The 20,083-nt window shown below is 35.5% G+C and overlaps 1 protein-coding gene across 2 annotated transcripts in view; it reads right to left on the bottom strand.

Moving 5' to 3' along the window:
- The window catches only part of GRM5 (glutamate metabotropic receptor 5), a 555,198-nt gene that overhangs the window by 521,042 nt on the left and 14,073 nt on the right, over positions 1–20,083 (bottom strand). For both annotated transcript variants that reach the window (XM_029207228.1, XM_029207229.1), the window contains exon 2: positions 16,486–17,350. In XM_029207228.1, the coding sequence (XP_029063061.1) occupies positions 16,486–17,146 (661 nt within the window). In that variant the 5' untranslated portion in view covers positions 17,147–17,350. The remainder of the gene's footprint in view (positions 1–16,485; positions 17,351–20,083) is intronic.

The following is a 20,083-nucleotide window of genomic DNA, read 5'->3' as shown; positions in this document are numbered from 1 at the left end:
TCCCTTTTCTCCATATCCGCACCAACATTTATTATTTGTGTTCGTTTTGATGATAGCACTCTGACAGGTGTGAGGTGATAACTAGTTGTGGTTTCAATTCACATTTTTCTGATGATTAGCAATGTTGAGCAACTTTTATGAGACTATTGGCCATCTGAATGCTTTCTTTGGAAAAATGTTTATTCAAGTCTTCTGCCCATTTTTGTAATCCAGTTGTTTGTCTATTTGATATTGAGTTGTACGAACTCAATATTTTTATATTGTTTATATAGTTTGAAAATTAATCCCTTACTGATCATATCATTTGCAAATATTTTCTCTCATTCAGTAGGCTGTCTTTTCATTTTGTAAATAGTTTCCTTTGCTGTGCAAAAGGCTTTAACTTTAATTAGGTCCCATTTGTTTATTCTTGCTTTTATATCTTTTGCATTAGGAGGCAGAACCAAACAAAATTGCTATAATTTATTTCAAAGAGTGTTTTGCCTATGTTTTCTTCTAGGAGTTTTAATAATATGTATGTGTATGGTTAAGAGTGGGACTAATGAAGAAAGATTAAAGGATGACTTACTGTAGAGGTAAGGTCTCTATCATAGTTTAATAACAACCTCATACTTGGTGCATGAACACTTTATATATTTAAATCTTCAAAATTTATTTTACAGTACCAAAAACTTTATTTTGAATGCAACTTTGATAGGATTATACATGGGCAGGGAGAAATGCAATGTCTTGCTTCCTAAGAAAGCTAGTGGTTAGTTAAATATACTTATATTACCTGAACTTTTATGCCAGCAATTATTTATTTAAAAAATTTATATTCTTCCTGTATTATACATTTAAAGAGTCATAAATATTGAACCTTAAAAATTGTTCATATCCTTTCAAGTTAATACAGGAATGTAATCTTCCTTCTTGTGGTCTTTGTAGTTGTTTTTATTAATTTAGCTAAGAAAATTTTTTTAAACACTAAGGTAAACACCAAATAAAATGTTCATTTATATGCTTTTATAATTGTAAAAAGTAAAAACATTTATTTCTGATCTGATTTTTATGATTTCTTTCCTTCTGCTAATTTTGGGGTTTTTTTGTTCTTCTTTCTCTAATTGCTTTAGGTGCAAGGTTAGGTTTCTTATTCGAGATGTTTCCTGTTTCTTAAGGTAGGATTGTATTGCTATAAACTTCCCTCTTAGAACTACTTTTGCTGCATCCCATAGATTTTGGGTCGTTGTGTCTCCATTGTCATTTATTTCTAGGTATTTTTTGATTTCCTCTTTGATTTCTTCAGTGATCACTTCGTTATTAAGTAGTGTATTGTTTAGCCTCCATGTGTTTGTATTTTTTACAAATCTTTTCCTGTAATTGATATCTAGTCTCATAGCATTGTGGTCGGAAAAGATACTTGATATGATTTCAATTTTCTTAAATTTACCAAGGCTTAACTTGTGACTCAAGATATGATCTATCCTGGAGAATGTTCCATGAGCACTTGAGAAAAATGTGTATTCTGTTGTTTTTGGATGGAATGTCCTATAAATATCAATTAAGTCCATCTTGTTTAATGTATCATTTAAAGCTTGTGTTTCCTTATTTATTTTCATTTTGGATGCTCTGTCCATTGGTGAAAGTGGGGTGTTAAAATCCCCAACTATGAATGTGTTACTGTCGATTTCCCCTTTTATGGCTGTCAGTATTTGCCTTATGCATTGGGGTGCTCCTATGTTGAAATTAAATATGATACAAATAGATGGAGAGATATACCATGTTCTTTGATTGGAAGAATCAACAATGTGAAAATGACTCTACTACCCAAAGCAATCTACAGATTCAATGCAATCCCTGTCAAACTACTACTAGCATTTTTCACAGACCTAGAACAAAAAATTTCACAATTTGTATGGAAACACAAAAGACCCCGAATAGCCAAAGCAATCTTGAGAACGAAAAACAGAGCTGGAGGAATCAGGCTCCCTGACTTCAGACTATACTACTATACTACAAAGCTACAGTAATCAAGACAGTATGGTACTGGCACAAAAACAGAAAGATAGATCAATGGAACAGGAGAGAAAGCCCAGAGATAAACCCACGCACATATGGTCACCTTATCTTTGATAAAGGAGGCAGGAATGTACAGTGGAGAAAGGAGAGCCTCTTCAATAAGTGGTGCTGGGAAAACTGGACAGCTACATGTAAAAGTATGAGATTAGATCACTCCCTAACACCATACACAAAAATAAGCTCAAAATGGATTAAAGACCTAAATGTAAGGCCAGAAACTATCAAACTCTTAGAGGAAAACATAGGCAGAACACTCTATGATATAAATCACAGCAAGATCCTTTTTGACCCACCTCCGAGAGAAATGGAAATAAAAACAAAAATAAACAAATGGGACCTAATGAAACTTCAAACCTTTTGCACAGCAAAGGAAACCATAAACAAGACCAAAAGACAACCCTCAGAATGGGAGAAAATATTTGCAAATGAAGCAACTGACAAAGGATTAATTTCCAATATTTACAAGCAGCTCATGCAGCTCAATAACAAAAAAACAAACAACCCAATCCAAAAATGGGCAGAAGACCTAAGCAGACATTTCTCCAAAGAAGATATACAGACTGCTAACAAACACATGAAAGGATGCTCAACATCATTAATCATTAGAGAAATGCAAATCAAAACTACAATGAGATATCATCTCACACCAGTCAGAATGGCCATCATCAAAAAATCTAGAAACAATAAATGCTGGAGAGGGTGTGGAGAAAAGGGAACCCTCTTGCACTGCTGGTGGGAATGTAAATTGATACAGCCACTGTGGAGAACAGTATGGAGGTTCCTTAAAAAACTACAAATAGAACTACCATATGATCCAGCAATCCCACTACTGGGCATATACCCTGAGAAAACCATAATTCAAAAAGAGTCATGTACCAAAATGTTCATTGCAGCTCTATTTATAATAGCCCAAAAATGGAAACAACCTAAGTGTCCATCATCGGATGAATGGATAAAGAAGATGTGGCACATATATACAATGGAATATTACTCAGCCATAAAAAGAAACGAAATTGAGCTATTTGTAATGAGGTGGATAGACCTAGAGTCTGTCACACAGAGTGAAGTAAGTCAGAAAGAGAAAGACAAATACTGTATGCTAACACATATATATGGAATTTAAGAAAAAAAATGTCATGAAGAACCTAGGGGTAAGGCAGGAATAAAGACACAGACCTACTAGAGAATGGACTTGAGGATATGGGGAGGGGGAAGGGTAAGCTGTGACAAAGTGAGAGAGAGGCATGGACATATATACACTACCAAATGTAAGGTAGATAGCTAGTGGGAAGCAGCTGCATAGCACAGGGAGATCAGCTCGGTGCTTTGTGCCCGCCTGGAGGGGTGGGATAGGGAGGGTGGGAGGGAGGGAGACTCAAGAGGGAGGAGATATGGGAACATATGTATATGTATAACTGATTCACTTTGTTATAAAGCAGAAACTAAGATACCATTGTAAAGCAATTATACTCCAATAAAGATGTAAAAAAAAAAAAAAGACTGTCAAATAAAAGAATAAATAAATTAAAAAAGAAAAAAATAAAAGATATCAACTTAAAATAGTGATAAAAACATTAATTTCGGGAAAAAATAAAAGAATAAAAGTCCACATGTCAAAAATAAATAAATAAATAAATAAAAATAGTCTAAGGGCCCCCAAATCTGTAATTTGTGGAAAAAAGGATATTAGATAACCATGGTTAATAACATTCATAAAGGGCATGGAAAATATGGGAAAATGTTCTCTTTACAATGCTAAGCTAAAAAATGTAAACAAAGAATACAAAATTATGTATAGCTAGTTTTAAAATTGGTTATAACTAGTTATTAACACTGTGCATGAGAAAAATAAAAAGAAATAAAAATGTTTTTTTTCTGTTGCATTGTTTCCTCATTTATAAAACTGAGATAATAATGGTACTACCTCATAAGATTGATGTATTCAATGAATCCATGTACGTACAAATACTCAGAAAAGTGCCTGGACACCTGGTGAATGCCCTGCAACTGTTCTCTATCATCATCATCACCATAATATCGGCAATCATTGAACAATTGATGAAGCCGAGATTTACAGAGGTTAAGTAACTTTCTCAAATTTTGGTCCCTTTAACCACAGAGCCTACGCCCTTAAACTCAATGATAAAAGCAGTAAATAAATAAACTTTCAATTATAATGAAAAGACAGCTGCTTGTAAAACTGAGTGTCTTTAAAATGAAAATTCTCTGAATATTAAACTTACTTTCCAATTGGTGTCCTGGCACCAGGAGCTCTGAGACCTTCGACGAGTTACTTAAATTTCTAAAACCTGAGTTTCTCTTTTCAAAAACTGACGTTGAAAAAAGAACGCAAAATAACAACAGCCAAGATTTTTTGAACTGTTATTGTTACAGTTAATGTTACTGTTTTTATCGTGGTGAAAATATCATTAATGAAGTCTTTGATTAGCATCTAATTTTCACAGTACTGTACTCAATATTTTGTAAAAGCATAGTTCAAGCATATAGATCTTGGCACACGGTGAGTGTTCATTTAATATTTAATTAATTAATATATCAGGCAGCTTTAGATTTACAAAGTGCATTAACTGATTATTCAATTGACCATCATAACAAAACATGAGTAGAGAAAGGGCAGATATAGCCTTCTGACATCTTGCAAATGAGGATCCCTGTATTCAGAAAGGTTCAATGAACCGTCCAAGGTCATCCCAAAGTGGGAAGTCAGATATGGTCTCTGGATTAATTCCAAGATTAATGCTCTTTCCACTGATCTCAAAACCAATTCTTCAATGCGCTACCTGGATCAAAAGTCAAGTTTTCCATATTCAAATTCAGTCACTTCAGCATGAGTTTCTGCTCTTCTTCAGGAATGGGTAAGTCTTATTTCAGTTGCCTTTCATCAGAAATTTGTACAATTTCTGAAAGTATACTCATGGTCACTTTATTGTATATTAAAAACTTGAGAGCTTATTTTTCTTCTTCACGTTTCTAAATGATATTCTTTCTTTCTACTGATGGAACAAATGTTACACTCTCCCCAGCCTCTTGAAACCTTCTAATCAGATGCAATAATTTGCCCAAAGGAATGTAATAGACTTTGAGGCTAGGAGAGAAATTTCCTGACAAGTAAACCCAAATCACTATTCCCTATAGTCATAAAGTAACACAGCCTCCTTCAAGGAAGGCGTTTTTCAAGTAAGTGAAACCAATTCAGTACAATCATTAATTCTACTGATTACTCAAAAGAACTTGAAACATTTTAGAGGAGTTTAAGACTCAGAAAAGACTCAGAGAAGAGGGAGAGGTTTGAGAATTTCAAGAAAGAAGCAGATACCAAGTAACATCAAAATCAGAGATAGGTTTGAGATTATGAATAATTTCAACCAAAGAACGTTAAGTTTGTACCAAGAAAAGTGTAGTACGATTAAAAGGGAGAAAAAGTGTTTTACGTTTTCCTAGGGTTCCACATAAATAATTAGGTAATTTTCAGAAGTCTAAAATTCAAAAAAAGAAATTATCTCAATTTTGTTAAACAAGCCAGAGAATGTCTTAATTACTAGTGACAATGTATTTTATAATTTATTGTTTGAGGTTGCCTGCTATATCCATTAGTGAGGGAAATTAAAATCTTTCCTTTTCATAAAAAAAATATTTTATTGGCACCTAAATCAGGCTTCCTATCTTGAATGGAACAGAAACTTCATACTAGTCCGGGGGCATTAAACAGTATAAACAAAAGCATAACTAGGTCACCTGTGATGCTTCACATGGCTCCCCTCAATTCCAGAATATTAAGCACAAAGCAAGTATAAAACCATATTGTGTTAAACAAAAGGATGACACACTGCTTCTTTCTTTTTCTTATCGTTTTTTTCTTCCAGCAGAGATATCCATCCCTATTCACCTTAGTCATGTAAACATCCTGCTTCTAGGAGCACATACCTCACTTGTATTATTTGGTAAGGACTGGTAAGTGGAGATTGTTTTGAGAAAAAAATCTTTAAACTCTCTATAGTTTTCCAAATTACACTTAATAAAGACTTCTTTCTTTCAATCTAGTTGCTTAATACAGTCATCCCTTGCCATACAGGTGTCACTTCATGGGTTCCTGCTTACACATAACCCTATTCTTTCTATAAAGTACGAGACCAGGGCTTGGTATGCATCTGAGAAAAGCCATGTGCTGACAAGTGCTTCCATCTTACTTTTTTCATAGTGTGTACAACAGAGTCTAGCACATAACATATTCCCAATAAATATGTTTAAACTAATGAGTAAATTAATTTACTTGTTGTAGCATCACATGGACCTCAAGTCCTATTAGGTATGTTTTTATATACTACATAGTTGTATTGAAACATATTGCACTTTGTCAAAAATCTATAATATATTTTGTGTAAAATTTTCTCTCAAATCATCAAAAATGCTGCTACCAGTTTTCAATTATTTTTATAATTTCATGCAATTCAGCAAATGAAAGTACTTCCAAACCGCCAAATAATTTTCTCATTTTATTAGTTATCAATGACAGTTTACTGTTATCAAATATATATAAATATAAATTTATGTAATTAATATTGCCAGCTTGATTCTTCAGCATATATTTTTTAATAAAACCTAAAGTTTCAACATTAAATGTAAGGAAAATTAATTATTGTTTATATTCTCACTCTGAACAAAAAGTGAGAATTAATTATGCTCATGTAATAAGGGATGAGTGTACTAACCTGGGAACTGAAAACAATCAAATTAAATTTGATTACAAATAATATAGCCAGATAGCTTGTTTAATTTTTTTCAGTGTCTTGATATAGTTTTTCCTCTCTTTTCTCAATTTACTTCAATAAAACATATTATCAGCTTCATTTTCAATTTAAAATTTTTCAAATTCCATGAAATTGAAATTAAACTAACACGATACTTCAATATGTCTTACTTATATATTTCTCCAGCTTCTCTAAGGGATAAAAAGCCACCATATGACAATGCAATAATACAGTTTTCCTTAATAATAAATGGCCCTCTACTCTCATAAAGGAGAATCAAGGCTTGAAATCCTAACCCACATCTGGTGAAAAGCAGATATAGAACTTTGGAAAAGAAGTTATATAACCAAAGAAATATGAAGAAGGTTTATGAAGAAATTGTCAAAGACACAAATACTTGTTTTTAGAGTCCTTGAGAAAAGCAACGAAGACATACCCTTTTTACTCTATTTATATTCTATCTACTTTTCATTGTAGCTATGGGTAGGGCTGACTTTCAGGTAATATTAATAATATACTAATGATAGCATAAACATCTATATCTTGATACCACTTCATAGATTATAAAAAACAGATAATTTCTGATAAGACATTAAATAATTGATGAATAAGTTATTATTACTGTCATTGTTATATCTGAGCTATAATGATGTGTAAGAGAGCATCAGTTTTGTTTTCAAACTAGTATAGCTATTAAATATAGTCTGTTTTATTTCCAAGGTCCATATTATATCCTTTTGTCTTTAAACTCAAGCCTATGGAATGCTTCAATGTGCTACAACTTTGCTTGCATTAACAAAGTTGCAGTTACTGACTAGTGAAGGGGCTGGAGCATGTCCAATTTGAAATTTACAAAGAAGTTATATAACCATTGGGCAAAATTATTTTTTTTACTACAAAAGATATTCATGCTTTTTATAAAAGAGACAATTCAGAAGTGCTTAAAGTACAGCACTAATTTTCCATCTTCAACCTCCTGTTTCCACACTCCCGTCCCCTCCCAACACACACTGAAGATTATGGTGTTAACAGTCTAGCAGCTCTGGGACTTTCCAGACTTGTTCATTTTACTACACCATAATGCATCTCAGCAGTTGGAGGAGAGGTGGTGGGATCTAGTTATAATTGTTCCAAAGCACTAAGCATCCTATGTTGTAATATATGATTACAGACTCAATTTTCAAAAGGAAAATTGGGAAGAATCTAAAACTCACTACGTTTACTGGTCACTTTCCTGGCTAATTTTGCATTTCATTCAATAATCAATTTTAAATAAGCAAAGCCAAACTGAAACATTATTGATGGGTTTTTCTTCATGTCCAAGATAAGGCAAGGCAAGTCCTTGGCAGGCTAATTTAGAAGGTACTTATTGAACACTTTGTGCCAAACTTAACAATAACTGCTTTGTATTTACTTTTTACAACTGTCTTATGGGGCAGGTATTATTATCTCAGTTTAATAATGATGAAATTATATTAACTTACTTGTGCAAAGTCCCTCTAACTAGCAAGGATATTAATGAGGATTTTCATTCAAACCTGCCTGTGTTCATACTACTACTTAAAGTGATTCCAAAGGGTTAAGAAACTAAATTCCTGAGATGTCCATGTCTTTGCAACAAACTGAATTTAAGGTCATGACTCCACTGTAGCTTGCCTATTTCATGAAACAACTTTTACTTCTAAAAGCGCTGTCTCACGTCTTACCTCACTTTATTTTACTAATGGTATTTGGCCTGATCTTCGCGTTCTAAAGAGACCTTAAATTTAGACTTGACTATATTATCAAATGAAAAGACATATAATCATTGGAAACTCAGAAAACTGAAATAAGACTGTTACTTTATATGTTTAAACTTGTGCTTTATTACACACCACATCACATGGTGCATCATGACTAATTCTATATAACCAAGGAATCACCTTATAAATAGTGTAACTACATCACACTGTATTTTAATGTGTTTATGTGTATGCATGTGTTGGAGGGGGTTAGATGTGCTAATGTGTTATATATAAACTTTTAATACCAAAATTATATAATACCTTTTGGCATTTATTTCTTAATATACTGGATTGGGATACTCAAAAAATAAAATGTTGCTATGCTTGTCTTGATCTCTGATAAAAACTAGGACTGAGAACTTGCCTTCAACCTCCTGTACTAGTATCCTCAACACTGTCCTATATTGACGCTTAGACCATTTATCATTAACCATATATGAATTATTTTTATTTCGCTCAAAGTCTCTACCATTTCCCACCATGGATACTTTGGAATTCTTGCTTGTTCTTAATAACAAGGCTTAAGATCCACCCATCTAGGAGAGACAAACCAAATGACATTGTCACAGAAGCATAAACCTTTGTATGTGACTTGCATTTCTCTAGCAAATAAAAAAATTAACAATGTTAAAGAGAAAAGTAGAGTAAGTTGCTTTTAAGCTTATTTTTTAGCTGTAAGACATAGTAAGAAAAACACTGTAAATGGTAACCGTAGTACACATATGGCTATATGCAACTAAAATAAAAATTTACAGAGCAATATCTACTCTTACTATCATGTAATATACTGATATTTATATTCTACTCTATCCTATTTTATTCTACTGTATACTAACTGCTGGTCTCAGGCCACTAAATTGGTTTCACAATTAATTCATGGGTTGTGATGTGCTTTTTGAAGCAACACTGACTAGATATTCTCTCATTTTAAAAGATCCTTTGTGTATGTGTGAAAAATGATGCATAAAATGCATCACTGGGGCACGATCTCTGGTTTTAAAGTCCTCTAAGATAAACATAACTGACTATCATATCTCTTGCCAAAAAGTATCCTCAATTCAACATTTGGTTAAATTGAGAAGTCTTTCTGGAGTATTTGCAAATGTGCCAAGATGAGATTTTATAACTCCTAGTTCTGACGAATTCCAAAGAAGTTTTTTATACATAAGGCTACAGCATTTAACAATATGTCTTCCTGCTCTTAAAAACTTGGTACCATACGGCTTCCTCCCATAATTGGCATCTGAAGGACGGATTGTGGCGTCTGCAATGGAGATGAGAATAGAAACAACCTACAGTCTGTACTCATCACCAGGCTCACAAAAAGGTCTTCTATGAGGTTAACTTGTTGCCACATGCCTCCTCCTTAATTTATTTTCTTTTTACTGTAATTAAATCTTTCCATGGGAACAAGGAATGGTGTTGCTTTCAAAGCCAGATAAAAAGACACATGAAATATGCTCAAAAGATATTCTCAGAAGGGAAACGAATAGTGTCTTCTTATTTCCTATGGAGGGAAGAGAATCAATAGATGTGCATTCTACTTCTCCTTGAAGCCACAACTACCCCAGTACACAGGAAGGGAGTTTGGACTTTTAATCAAAAAGAGTTGGCCTTGGGTTCAATTTTTGCTCTGTCACTAAGTAGCTACAGTATTATGCGAAAAAAATCACTTTCTCTTTCCATACCTGTTCTCTAACTTAAAAAATGGTAACTTTATCAGACTGTGTTATGGGATAAATGAATCAAGTAGAAAATTAATGACATATAGTATAAATGACCATGTTTTAACACACAGAATAATAGAATCTCAATTAAACAACATTTGGTTGTCAGGAAAGGGAGTTACCAAAAGGACAAATAATCCAACTCCCTCATCTCCCAGCTGAGGTTTAAGTTCATTTTTCCAGATCCCCTCCACGTGGTTATGTATACCAGGCTTGTGCACAGGAGTTACCAAGAATTTAACTCACTACCTCCTAAGAGAGGCAATTCTTTCACTGAATGTGGAAACAAAATTTTGGACAGGAATCTTGAGTTGTGAGACCCAACTTTGTTAACAATCATGTACAAGTAAGGCCAAATTACTTGTCCATACTGTTTTCTCAAGTGTAAGATAAAGGTGTTATTAAATGCTTACCTAAGACACTTCACACTATTAACCCAGTGTTAACATTCTACAGAGCCAACAGTAGTTTTTGTGTCTGAATTATCATCATGACCATCTGAAAAGTCATCTCAACTCTCAACACTATTCAACCCCTGAAGAAACAAAATGAAATCCCCTTAAAAAGTACTCAGTAGGGCTCATACTGACCTTTCTCATCTTTCCAAACTAAATTGTTATCTTGATATAATCACAGTTAGTAGAAAAGGTGTGATGGAAAAAGTGTGTTCCCACTTTTAAGAAGGTAAACTAAACACATAGACTATGAATCACATTCAAGGTCTTTCAACCAAAGCTTGATTGTTATCAACTTTTTAAATAATTGATGGAAAAACCGTATCATAACCTGACAGTTAGACAATATTTTAATGATGTCACATTACCAGTACCACTTACTGGTACATTTTTCCCCCAGAGCATCACTGAGATGTTTTTTTGGCTAGAAAAAATTAGCATTCCTTTATCATTAGGTGGAAGTAACAAATTCAAGAACCAGTGCAAACAAAGAAGGGAGTTGGGTGTGAATAGCATTTTACAATTAATCAAGGGAGGCATTTTGGCACATCATTTTTATAAAGAAGCAAAACTGTGAAAAATTACAAGTGCCTGCTACTGATCCACATGCTATATATTCATTAAGTGTGAGCTGGATACTACTTTAACACAAATACACTCATTCACCAAATAGTCTTTGAGCCCCTATTATGTGCTAGGCACTCTGACAGGCCCTGGGCAGGTACAGTGGAGTTTCAACTAAAGCCAGCAAAAACTGTTAAGTGTGAAAATCCTGTATGTCATCCATAAAGCACAGTATGTATGGTTTGTGCCAATTTGTAATTCCTTTCCTCAATGAAACTGAGCTGTATCAAGAGGAAGCATGTAATAATGGAATATATGCAAGTGTCTGACTACTTAGAGCATCCAAACTTTCAGGAAGTTATCAGACCTCTAGCTTTGAACCCGAAGTATGGGTAAAGCATTTTAAATGTTCTTTCTTGCCCACAGCAATTATTCCATTGAAATCTCAATAATATTAATGCATGTTAATACATTTATTTTGTTTTGATTTTGAAGTTTAAACATTGTCATAGTATCCTATTTGGGAGGGGCAGTTCAAGTTTAGTCATTGGGATGAAAACGCTTATCCTGGACTCTACCTTGAAGGTATTTATTATTGCACATGAATTTATGGTTAGGTAGGTAATGTTTATAGTTTCAGTTAGGATATATTGTATGATTGAAATTGACTGTGGGTCAGGAAGGCAACTGTGTGGCTCTTCACTGGGTGCTCTCGCATAGTTGAGGTCAAGTGGTCTAAGACGGCCTCATCTGGAAAACCTGGCAGCACTCATCCTTCACAAGGTGATGACAGGGTTCTAAGACAGACAGACTAGGAAAAAAGTCTTCATTTCCACCAAGTTCTATTGACCAAAGCAGTCACATGGCTAGTGCCGCATGAGAGTGGAAGGGAACTATTAAGTTACAAAGCAAAGGGGTCATCAATGGAAATCATCAGAGCCAAAGCAATGGATCTGCCTCACCCCTAAACAGGCAAGCACCATAGACTCTGTACTATCATGGGCACATGTACCAAGGTTTCCCAATGTATGGAGGCAAAGGACCCCTTAAATTTTCTTAGAGCAGAGACAGTGGCAACTGGACTGTCTCCTTTACAAAGAATACAATTTTTTCTTCTCAGTTACTGCACGCTCCTTTCACAAGCTGCAGAGCTACAGTGGTTTGTATTTTTTTCTTTTTTTGTTTTCATACATTTAATCTCCTTGCCTTGAAGGCCTGGACAATATGTGTGCCTAATATAACAAGCCACCATAAATATATAGTCCTGTAGCCTACGGAAAAAACATAAGCCAAGGAAATGCAAGTGGAGGAGATTAACCTTGAAGCTGAAACCCAAGGCTTCTTGTGCTTGTGCTCTCCTCTGAAATTCTGCGATGCCACACACGTTCTCAAAGGAACATCTTGTGTTAGCTGCCAAGAGGACTGAGAGACAAAGTACTGCACGTTTAGGTATCATGTAAATGGGCAACGTGGGGGAACAAAAAGCTTTTTTGAAAATAAGACAATGTCTTTTTATAGACCTCAATGCCTGTGTGAAAGCATTTGGAAATTTCCATACTCTTCAAGAAAGAAGAATATCAACTGAGTGAAAAAAGGTAATTATACAGACATGGGCGTAAGTTTGAGATACTGAGGTAGGGTGATCTAGGGCTAAAGAGAACTGTCCCAATCCAGCCATAGAAAGAGGCTCAAGTGAGAACTGGTATTGTCATTTCATGGGAAGTCCCGCAGGGGCTTCCTGAAGGGCCAGACAACAGAAACCCAGGCATCACCTTGGGGACTTCCACAGTACCCAGCAGAGCTGTACCTTGTTACTCAAGCACTTTTCTGATCCTGGAGGTAAATTTCACCTTGTAAAACCTCCTACTCCACTGCTCCTATGCCGATAAATTTTAAGACATAATACCATGTAACCTAGCCACTTACTTGCTGAGGATCCAAGCAATATAAATACCCCTTGATTAAACCACATAAAACAATAAACCAAAAAGCATTTCTTCCAGTCTTCAATGTTTGTATTCAAAGTTTGTTCTCTCCTAAATTCTGGTGGTATCTTCCAAATATTTTGCCCAAATTTGTCAACAAAATTTCTATTGGCCTATTTTTGAAAAAATAATTAAATTTGCCTGAATTTGGCAATAAGTTTTTATTGACTTTTCTTGCCCACAAATAGAATATTTTCTCTTAATTATTATGTTGCAATAGGTAGTCTATGATTGTAATACACAACTTCAAATGTTTGCATGTAGAAATTATATAAAAGAAAGTCTCTTCCATTCCACCCTATTCCTTAACTCCTTAGAATTCCTACCCAGAAGGAGCAACTGTTATCAGTTTTGCTCTTCTCTGAGAACAATTCTATGAATATTCAATCAAATGGTTTTTACAAACTCCATTTTATACAAATAACATACCATTTACATAGAACTGTGCTTTGCTTTTTTCACTTAAAATGATCTTGGAGATCATTATGATCTCATTACCTATAGAGTGTCTCATTCATTTTAATAGCTACCTAATAATATACTTTACGGATGCATTATAATTTATTTTATTGTATCACTCAGTATAGGGATATAATTAGGTTGGAAAAAAAACAGATTAAATTAGTAAGAGTCAAAGGTCATGATGATGAGTTTCTCTTTGAACACAATCTTGGATTAGCATCTCCTACAGACTGACCAAGGCCTACTCTTCTGAAGCTAGATGGAAGTTCCTAATGAAATTTATGATTGATCTGAGGTAAACCAAACATAGCTTCATCCTTGGTCTCCTGCAAACATGTTTTTTTACTTTCTCACCTTCTCATATTTCCTCCTGCCCTTTACTGGAAACCCATGCCTTCTTAATTTTCACCAGTTGTCAGTATTCTTCCTATTAAAATTCCACTGTCAAATTCATTTCCTTCTCTAAGACTTCCACTATGGCCTCCATCACCATAGAGCAGGATGTGATTTTTTTTCTCCTTCAATTTACTTGAGAAACATTTGTAACTCCGTGTCATCTTGAATTATGCTTATGGAAGTATTAGTGCGTGCTCCATCTCCTTTGCCAGACTGCTTGCCCATTGAGGGTGGTAATGTACAAAACATAGGGCTGTCCTTCACAGGACTATTAGAGCCTTCTGTATATTTTGACTTAATAAATATGTGCTGAATAAATATATATCCTCTGGGTGTGATTCTATTGGATTCTGCTGAATTAGAATAGGGCACTGAATTAGCAGTTAGTAGCTGTGAGCCCTCCTCCTGCCTCTGAAGTTGCTATCAGGTAGTTATTGGATGAAGTATATAAACTCTTAAAACATTTGTATTTTAAAAATGGAATAAAATATCTGGACTATCTAGATCACAGCTTGTTGTGAGAATCAAATGAAATAGTGGTTTTATAAGAAAAATCTCAGCATTAGGAAAAAAAATCAAAGGTCTCCTAGTCCAATGACCTATCCATTGATCAAAATCTCTATATATCAACATCTTTGTATGTAAACCATAAACTTATGTATGAAAATTTCCAGAGGCATAGAAGTATCAATCCAGTATAGAAGGCCATTTTATGTTTGTGCAGCTCTGAATATTGTTAAGAGTGGCCATACAGTGAAATCCATGTTATGTCACTTGATAATGAAAAGTTTGCTATATCTAATTGGTGACAGGCTCCCAATCTCTGAAGTAGTCTTACTCTGGCCATTTCATTAATTTCCCAATAACTCAATCCCACTTTTACAAGATTAGATTGTTTGGAACACAGTGACAGTATTATTGCAGAATTTAAAAATCTCAACTGAGATTTGAACCTCACGAACATTTGAATCTCAGCTCTTTCACTTAATTCTTGATATTAGGCATGTGGCTTACATTTTCTATGCTTCAGTTCCCTCATTTGTAAAGTGGGGATCAAAACGTAATCTACCTCATAGGTTTGTTTGTTTGAGTACTATCAATAGATATCTTTATAGAATATATATATGAAAAAAACCTTTTCATAGTGCCTCAGTAGTTGATAGCTATAATTAACTTTCAATGTTATTCTCAGGTCTATTGATCCAACTGAAATGACTTTGTATAATGTAACAATGTGTCCATATTGGCTATACTGGATGAAATATACTTACACAAGAGATTAAATGATATGAATATATTATTATTTGATTTTATTTTAAGAAATAAAAAAATTTAAAAAACAGAAAAAAAATTAATTAATTAAAAAAATAAAGTAAAAATCTCAACTAATCCTAACAATGATCTAATGAGCTATACAAAGTCTTGTGTGCCTTCTTTGGTATACTGTAGTGTTTAGCATAGGCAGTACGCTGTCCTAGAAAGAGTGCTACATAATGAGTAAGCCTCACAATTTGGGTATCTTAACCTCTGTAGGTCAAATCAAACCTATTCCAAACAGCGCTGGTTGAGAACTAACAATAATGTATACAAACGCATTTGAAAAGCACCATCAACAATAATCAGGGCTGATACTATTATTATCTGGTATAGAACCTGTCATATTTTCCTTCCTCACTATGATTTCCACATAAAGAAGCAATAAATTTCAAAGCAAACTAATGCTGAATTATTAAAACTTATACTTCCTGAGAATGTCCTATACAAGGATAGAACTAATTCATACACACCTCCATTTCAGATTTAACGATACACTCTACTGAAAAATAGTTGTAAGACTAAACCGTTTGGTAATTTTCTATTACAACATACCTGGGCCAGAACTGGCTGCCTGCAGGCCTTATGTGTATGTATGTGTACCTCCCTTTAACTATCAGAAACTCTCAGGTACTCAGAGCAAACTTACAGTGTTAAAACGTAAGGAGTTCAAAGAAGATCTAGAAATCTTAAAAATCCCTATTATTGTTATAGAAGATGTACAAATAATGTAATACGTAAACCAAAAAAAAGTATCCATTTTGCCAACTGATGGTCACATAATCACTCGTATTAGCTTATATCTACATTGCTCTAGACATCTGCCATCCTGTCCCTTCCTATATAAGTGGTATAACTGAGCCACTCAAAAGATCTCAAATAATTAGGACAATTTTAGCCCTCCAAAACCTGAAAGTTTAACTGGGAAGCTATCAGGTGCACAAGACATACTCGGTGTAAAGAACACTTACCTTCTGTGTGCACCGCTGACACATAGGTCCAGTTGTACCTCTTCACTATGTCCACCATGGCCCGTGCCTGCTGGGCATCTGAAGGCACGACCCTCATGAAGTACTTGAACAGAGTTTTGTCGCTCAGATCCATGCTTGTTGCCGAGTAAGCAATTTGAGGTATGTTGAAAAGCTGGAGCAAGTTCTGGACCTGAATGGCCACAGAACTGGAGCCAGGCCCGATGACCCCGACTATGGGCTTCTTAGAGCGGAAGGAAGAGGAAGAGCCATCCACACAGCGCACCAAGCCTTCTTCTTCTTCTGAAGAAATGAGGGAGTCCCTTATAAACTCAATGCTCTGCTCTAGGGCCACGGCCGAATGCCAGCAGGAGTCCCTGATCTCGCAGCCCAGGGTGATGTTGGGCAAGAGCGTGGGGTCTGAGTTGATCCTTTCCAGGGTGTGCAGCATGGCCTCCACCCTCTGAATGCCATACTGTTCACGAACTGCCCCACACTTCCGCTCATGGACTTTGTCCACAGTGGGCTGGTGGTGGACAGAAAAGAGAGCCCCGATAATGATGTCACCAGGCATGTGAGCCACCACCCTCCTCTCACTGGACTGTGCGCTCCCACGGACATCTTCTTTCAAAAGCAGGACTGACAGGATCAACAGAAGGACCATTTTAGGAAAGGAGTTCAAGCTAATAAAGACAGCATGGTGGGGAAAATTTAGGCGAGTTCTGAGAGAGAGAATCCGGTGATGTCCTATGGTGAGCCGCAAACCAAAAAAATCAGCCAGTGATTTAGATGTGCTCTCTAAAGGACCACCATGTCCCCAGGGACCATTTAGTTAGACGCATCCATATGTGATCACGATCTTCAAAACCTGGGGAAAAAAAAATAGAATGGGGATTTAACAACGTAAGTGCAACCGGTTTGGGAAGCTCGAACGGTCTACGCTAATAGAGAAAGAGAGGTCTTTCTGATGTAGGTAACTTGAGAAAAAGAATCCAAAAATCCTTCTGACTCTTCTTTGCCTGTCTCCTTTGTGATTCTGTGATTTGATAAAAGCAGCTGATACAGCTTCTTGATCCTACCTGGCTTAGGTTAATATTTTTTTCATTTGCTCATCTGGAGTACACAAAACCAAATCTCATGTGTGGAAGGCCCAACTATACTCTGACACGAAGGTGAGGGAAAGCACCTAAAAGAAGTAGGCCATGAACAGAAATCTTCAAAAAAACCCAAAATATTAGACGTTGGTGATCCCAATAATAACGACGGTATTTTTGTGTGTTTGTTTTAGAAATGCTCTTTGTGTCCTTCCAAATTTTCAGCATTAAGCATGTACTGATTATGCAATTAAAAACTAAAGTTACTTTAAAAAAAGCCTACAAACCCCATCTTCAAATGCAATGTAAAGCAAGTTGAATAACATTCCCAACAAGTATTGAGCTCAGTTTCCATACAATATAGACCAAAGACAAATGAGGTCAGATCAGTATTTTCACGTTAAATGAACTATAGGATAGAAGAGGGTTGGAAGATTACAAAGTAAAATGCCCCCAAATACAAAGGCATAGTGCAATGGTACCAATTTTTGCAGAAAAGAATATTCAGGTTCAAATTCCAGTTCTGCTACAAAGAGCTATTACTAAATTGTTTAACCTCTCAGCACCAGAATTTTGTCATATGAAAAATGGGGATCATATGTGCTAGGCTGCCCTTATGGGAATCAACATAAGATACCAACTGTGCAAATGTTTTGTATATTGAAAACGGCTATATACATTCAAGACATGATTTTTTTCTGTTATTAAATTTCCAAGGGCCTTCCGTGGCTAGGTGGTGAGGACAGAAAATTCTCTGGCAACACACTCAGTTCTCCAGAGTCTTCAAAGTAATTACAGAGTCTTGTAATAAAATTGACAGTAATCAGTCCTTTACCCCGATTCAGGAAAAATTTCCACATCATGAAGATTCAAAGGGCTGGAGGGATGCATATTTGGAACTATACTTCCAAGTAGAAACTTAGTATAGCTATGAATATAGTCATCTATTTCAGTTTAAACTCCTGGGGAAGAAGAAAATTTTGTCCCAGGTTGCCTACAGCAAATTCTAGCATGATTTGTAAAAGAGAACTGACAAATTAGTGATCTGGGTTATTTAAAGGATTGTTTAAGAGACTTATTTTGTAAGTTATTAGCTCTGCCAGCCAAAGATCTCAAGTTGTTTTAAAGTGACTCCCTAAGCATCACCTTTCAAAGACAGGTGATGTTGCTTCAGGAGTTTATGCAATTATGATGTTTCTTCAAGAATACCAATGGTTTTCAAGACTCATCAGATCTGCAAAAATTCTAGTCCAGACACATAATGAATATAACCTGAATCACATTTCTAATCACTCTCACCCTCATTTTCACCATTTCCTTCCACTATTTCCAATGGCAACAGAGAAATGCTCCCTCTGTACAGTGCCAAACACTAAAACACACACACGCATGCGCACACACACACACACACCCCTCATCAAATAGCTACATGCTCCAGAGTAACTAGATTTTTAGCAATATTTAGGGGAAAAATCAGCTTTGGTATGGAAGTTGGCATTGTAGAAAAGGGGGAAGGAAACAAAGACATATTAATTTTCTCGTTGGGAAATTATCTGAATATTCTCAAGCTTTCCCTTCACTTTACTTAGACCAAAGACTTGGAGACCAATGCTTATTATCATGGTCATGTGAATTCTACTTCAGACAAAAAAAAATCTGAAGTAAAAGGAATCACAATTTCTCATTAAATCCAGAATGTTAGTAAGCAAATCCAGTAACAAAACAGGACTCATTTTTATTATGTAAACGCATCAAAGCGACATGAGAGACTAGAAGTGGCCCATCAAACTGATGAACCTAAAATATCGATCTCATGCATTTTATGTTAGAGTTATTTCCAGCAAGCCCCATGTATTGAGAATATATATTGATACACACACACACACACACACACACACACACACACACACACACACACATATATATATGTAACTTCCTATGATAGGCTAAATTAATTACTTAACTCATTCAACAAATATCTATTAACTACAGAGTGGCAAAGACTAATATAACAAAGAAGTACAGTGGTACATTGATAATTACCATCATTATCTTTCATTGAGCACCCATCATACACCGGGCATTTATTCACTAACTCATTAATCATATATTTATGGCCTGCCTATGCTATGACTCTCTCCTGGGAATCATATATTCAAGAGAAAACAGGGTGTACTGCTCCCTATACTCATGGGGCTTACAAATCAGTACTCTAAAACAGCGGTCCCCAGCCTTTTTGGTACCAGAGACCGGTTTCCTGGAAGACAATTTTTCCACGGAAGTGGGGGGGGATGGATGGGGATGATGATTCAGGCGGTAACGCAAACAATGGAGAGCAATGGGGAGCGGCAATGAAGTTGCACTTGCACGCCACTCACCTCTTGCCGTGAGGCCTGGTTCCTAACAGGACGGTCTGGTACCAGTCCAAGGCCCAGCGGTTGGGGATCCCCGCTCTAAAAGGTGACTTGAACTGGAACCTGACGAATGCAAAGAACAATAAAATGAAG

Source organism: Monodon monoceros, unplaced genomic scaffold (genome assembly GCF_005190385.1).
Source record: "Monodon monoceros isolate NGI ecotype Baffin Bay Population unplaced genomic scaffold, NGI_Narwhal_1 Super_Scaffold_7, whole genome shotgun sequence".
Lineage (NCBI taxonomy): Eukaryota > Metazoa > Chordata > Mammalia > Artiodactyla > Monodontidae > Monodon > Monodon monoceros.
Note: the sequence above shows the minus strand (reverse complement) of the source record. Positions and strands in the feature narration are given on the sequence as shown.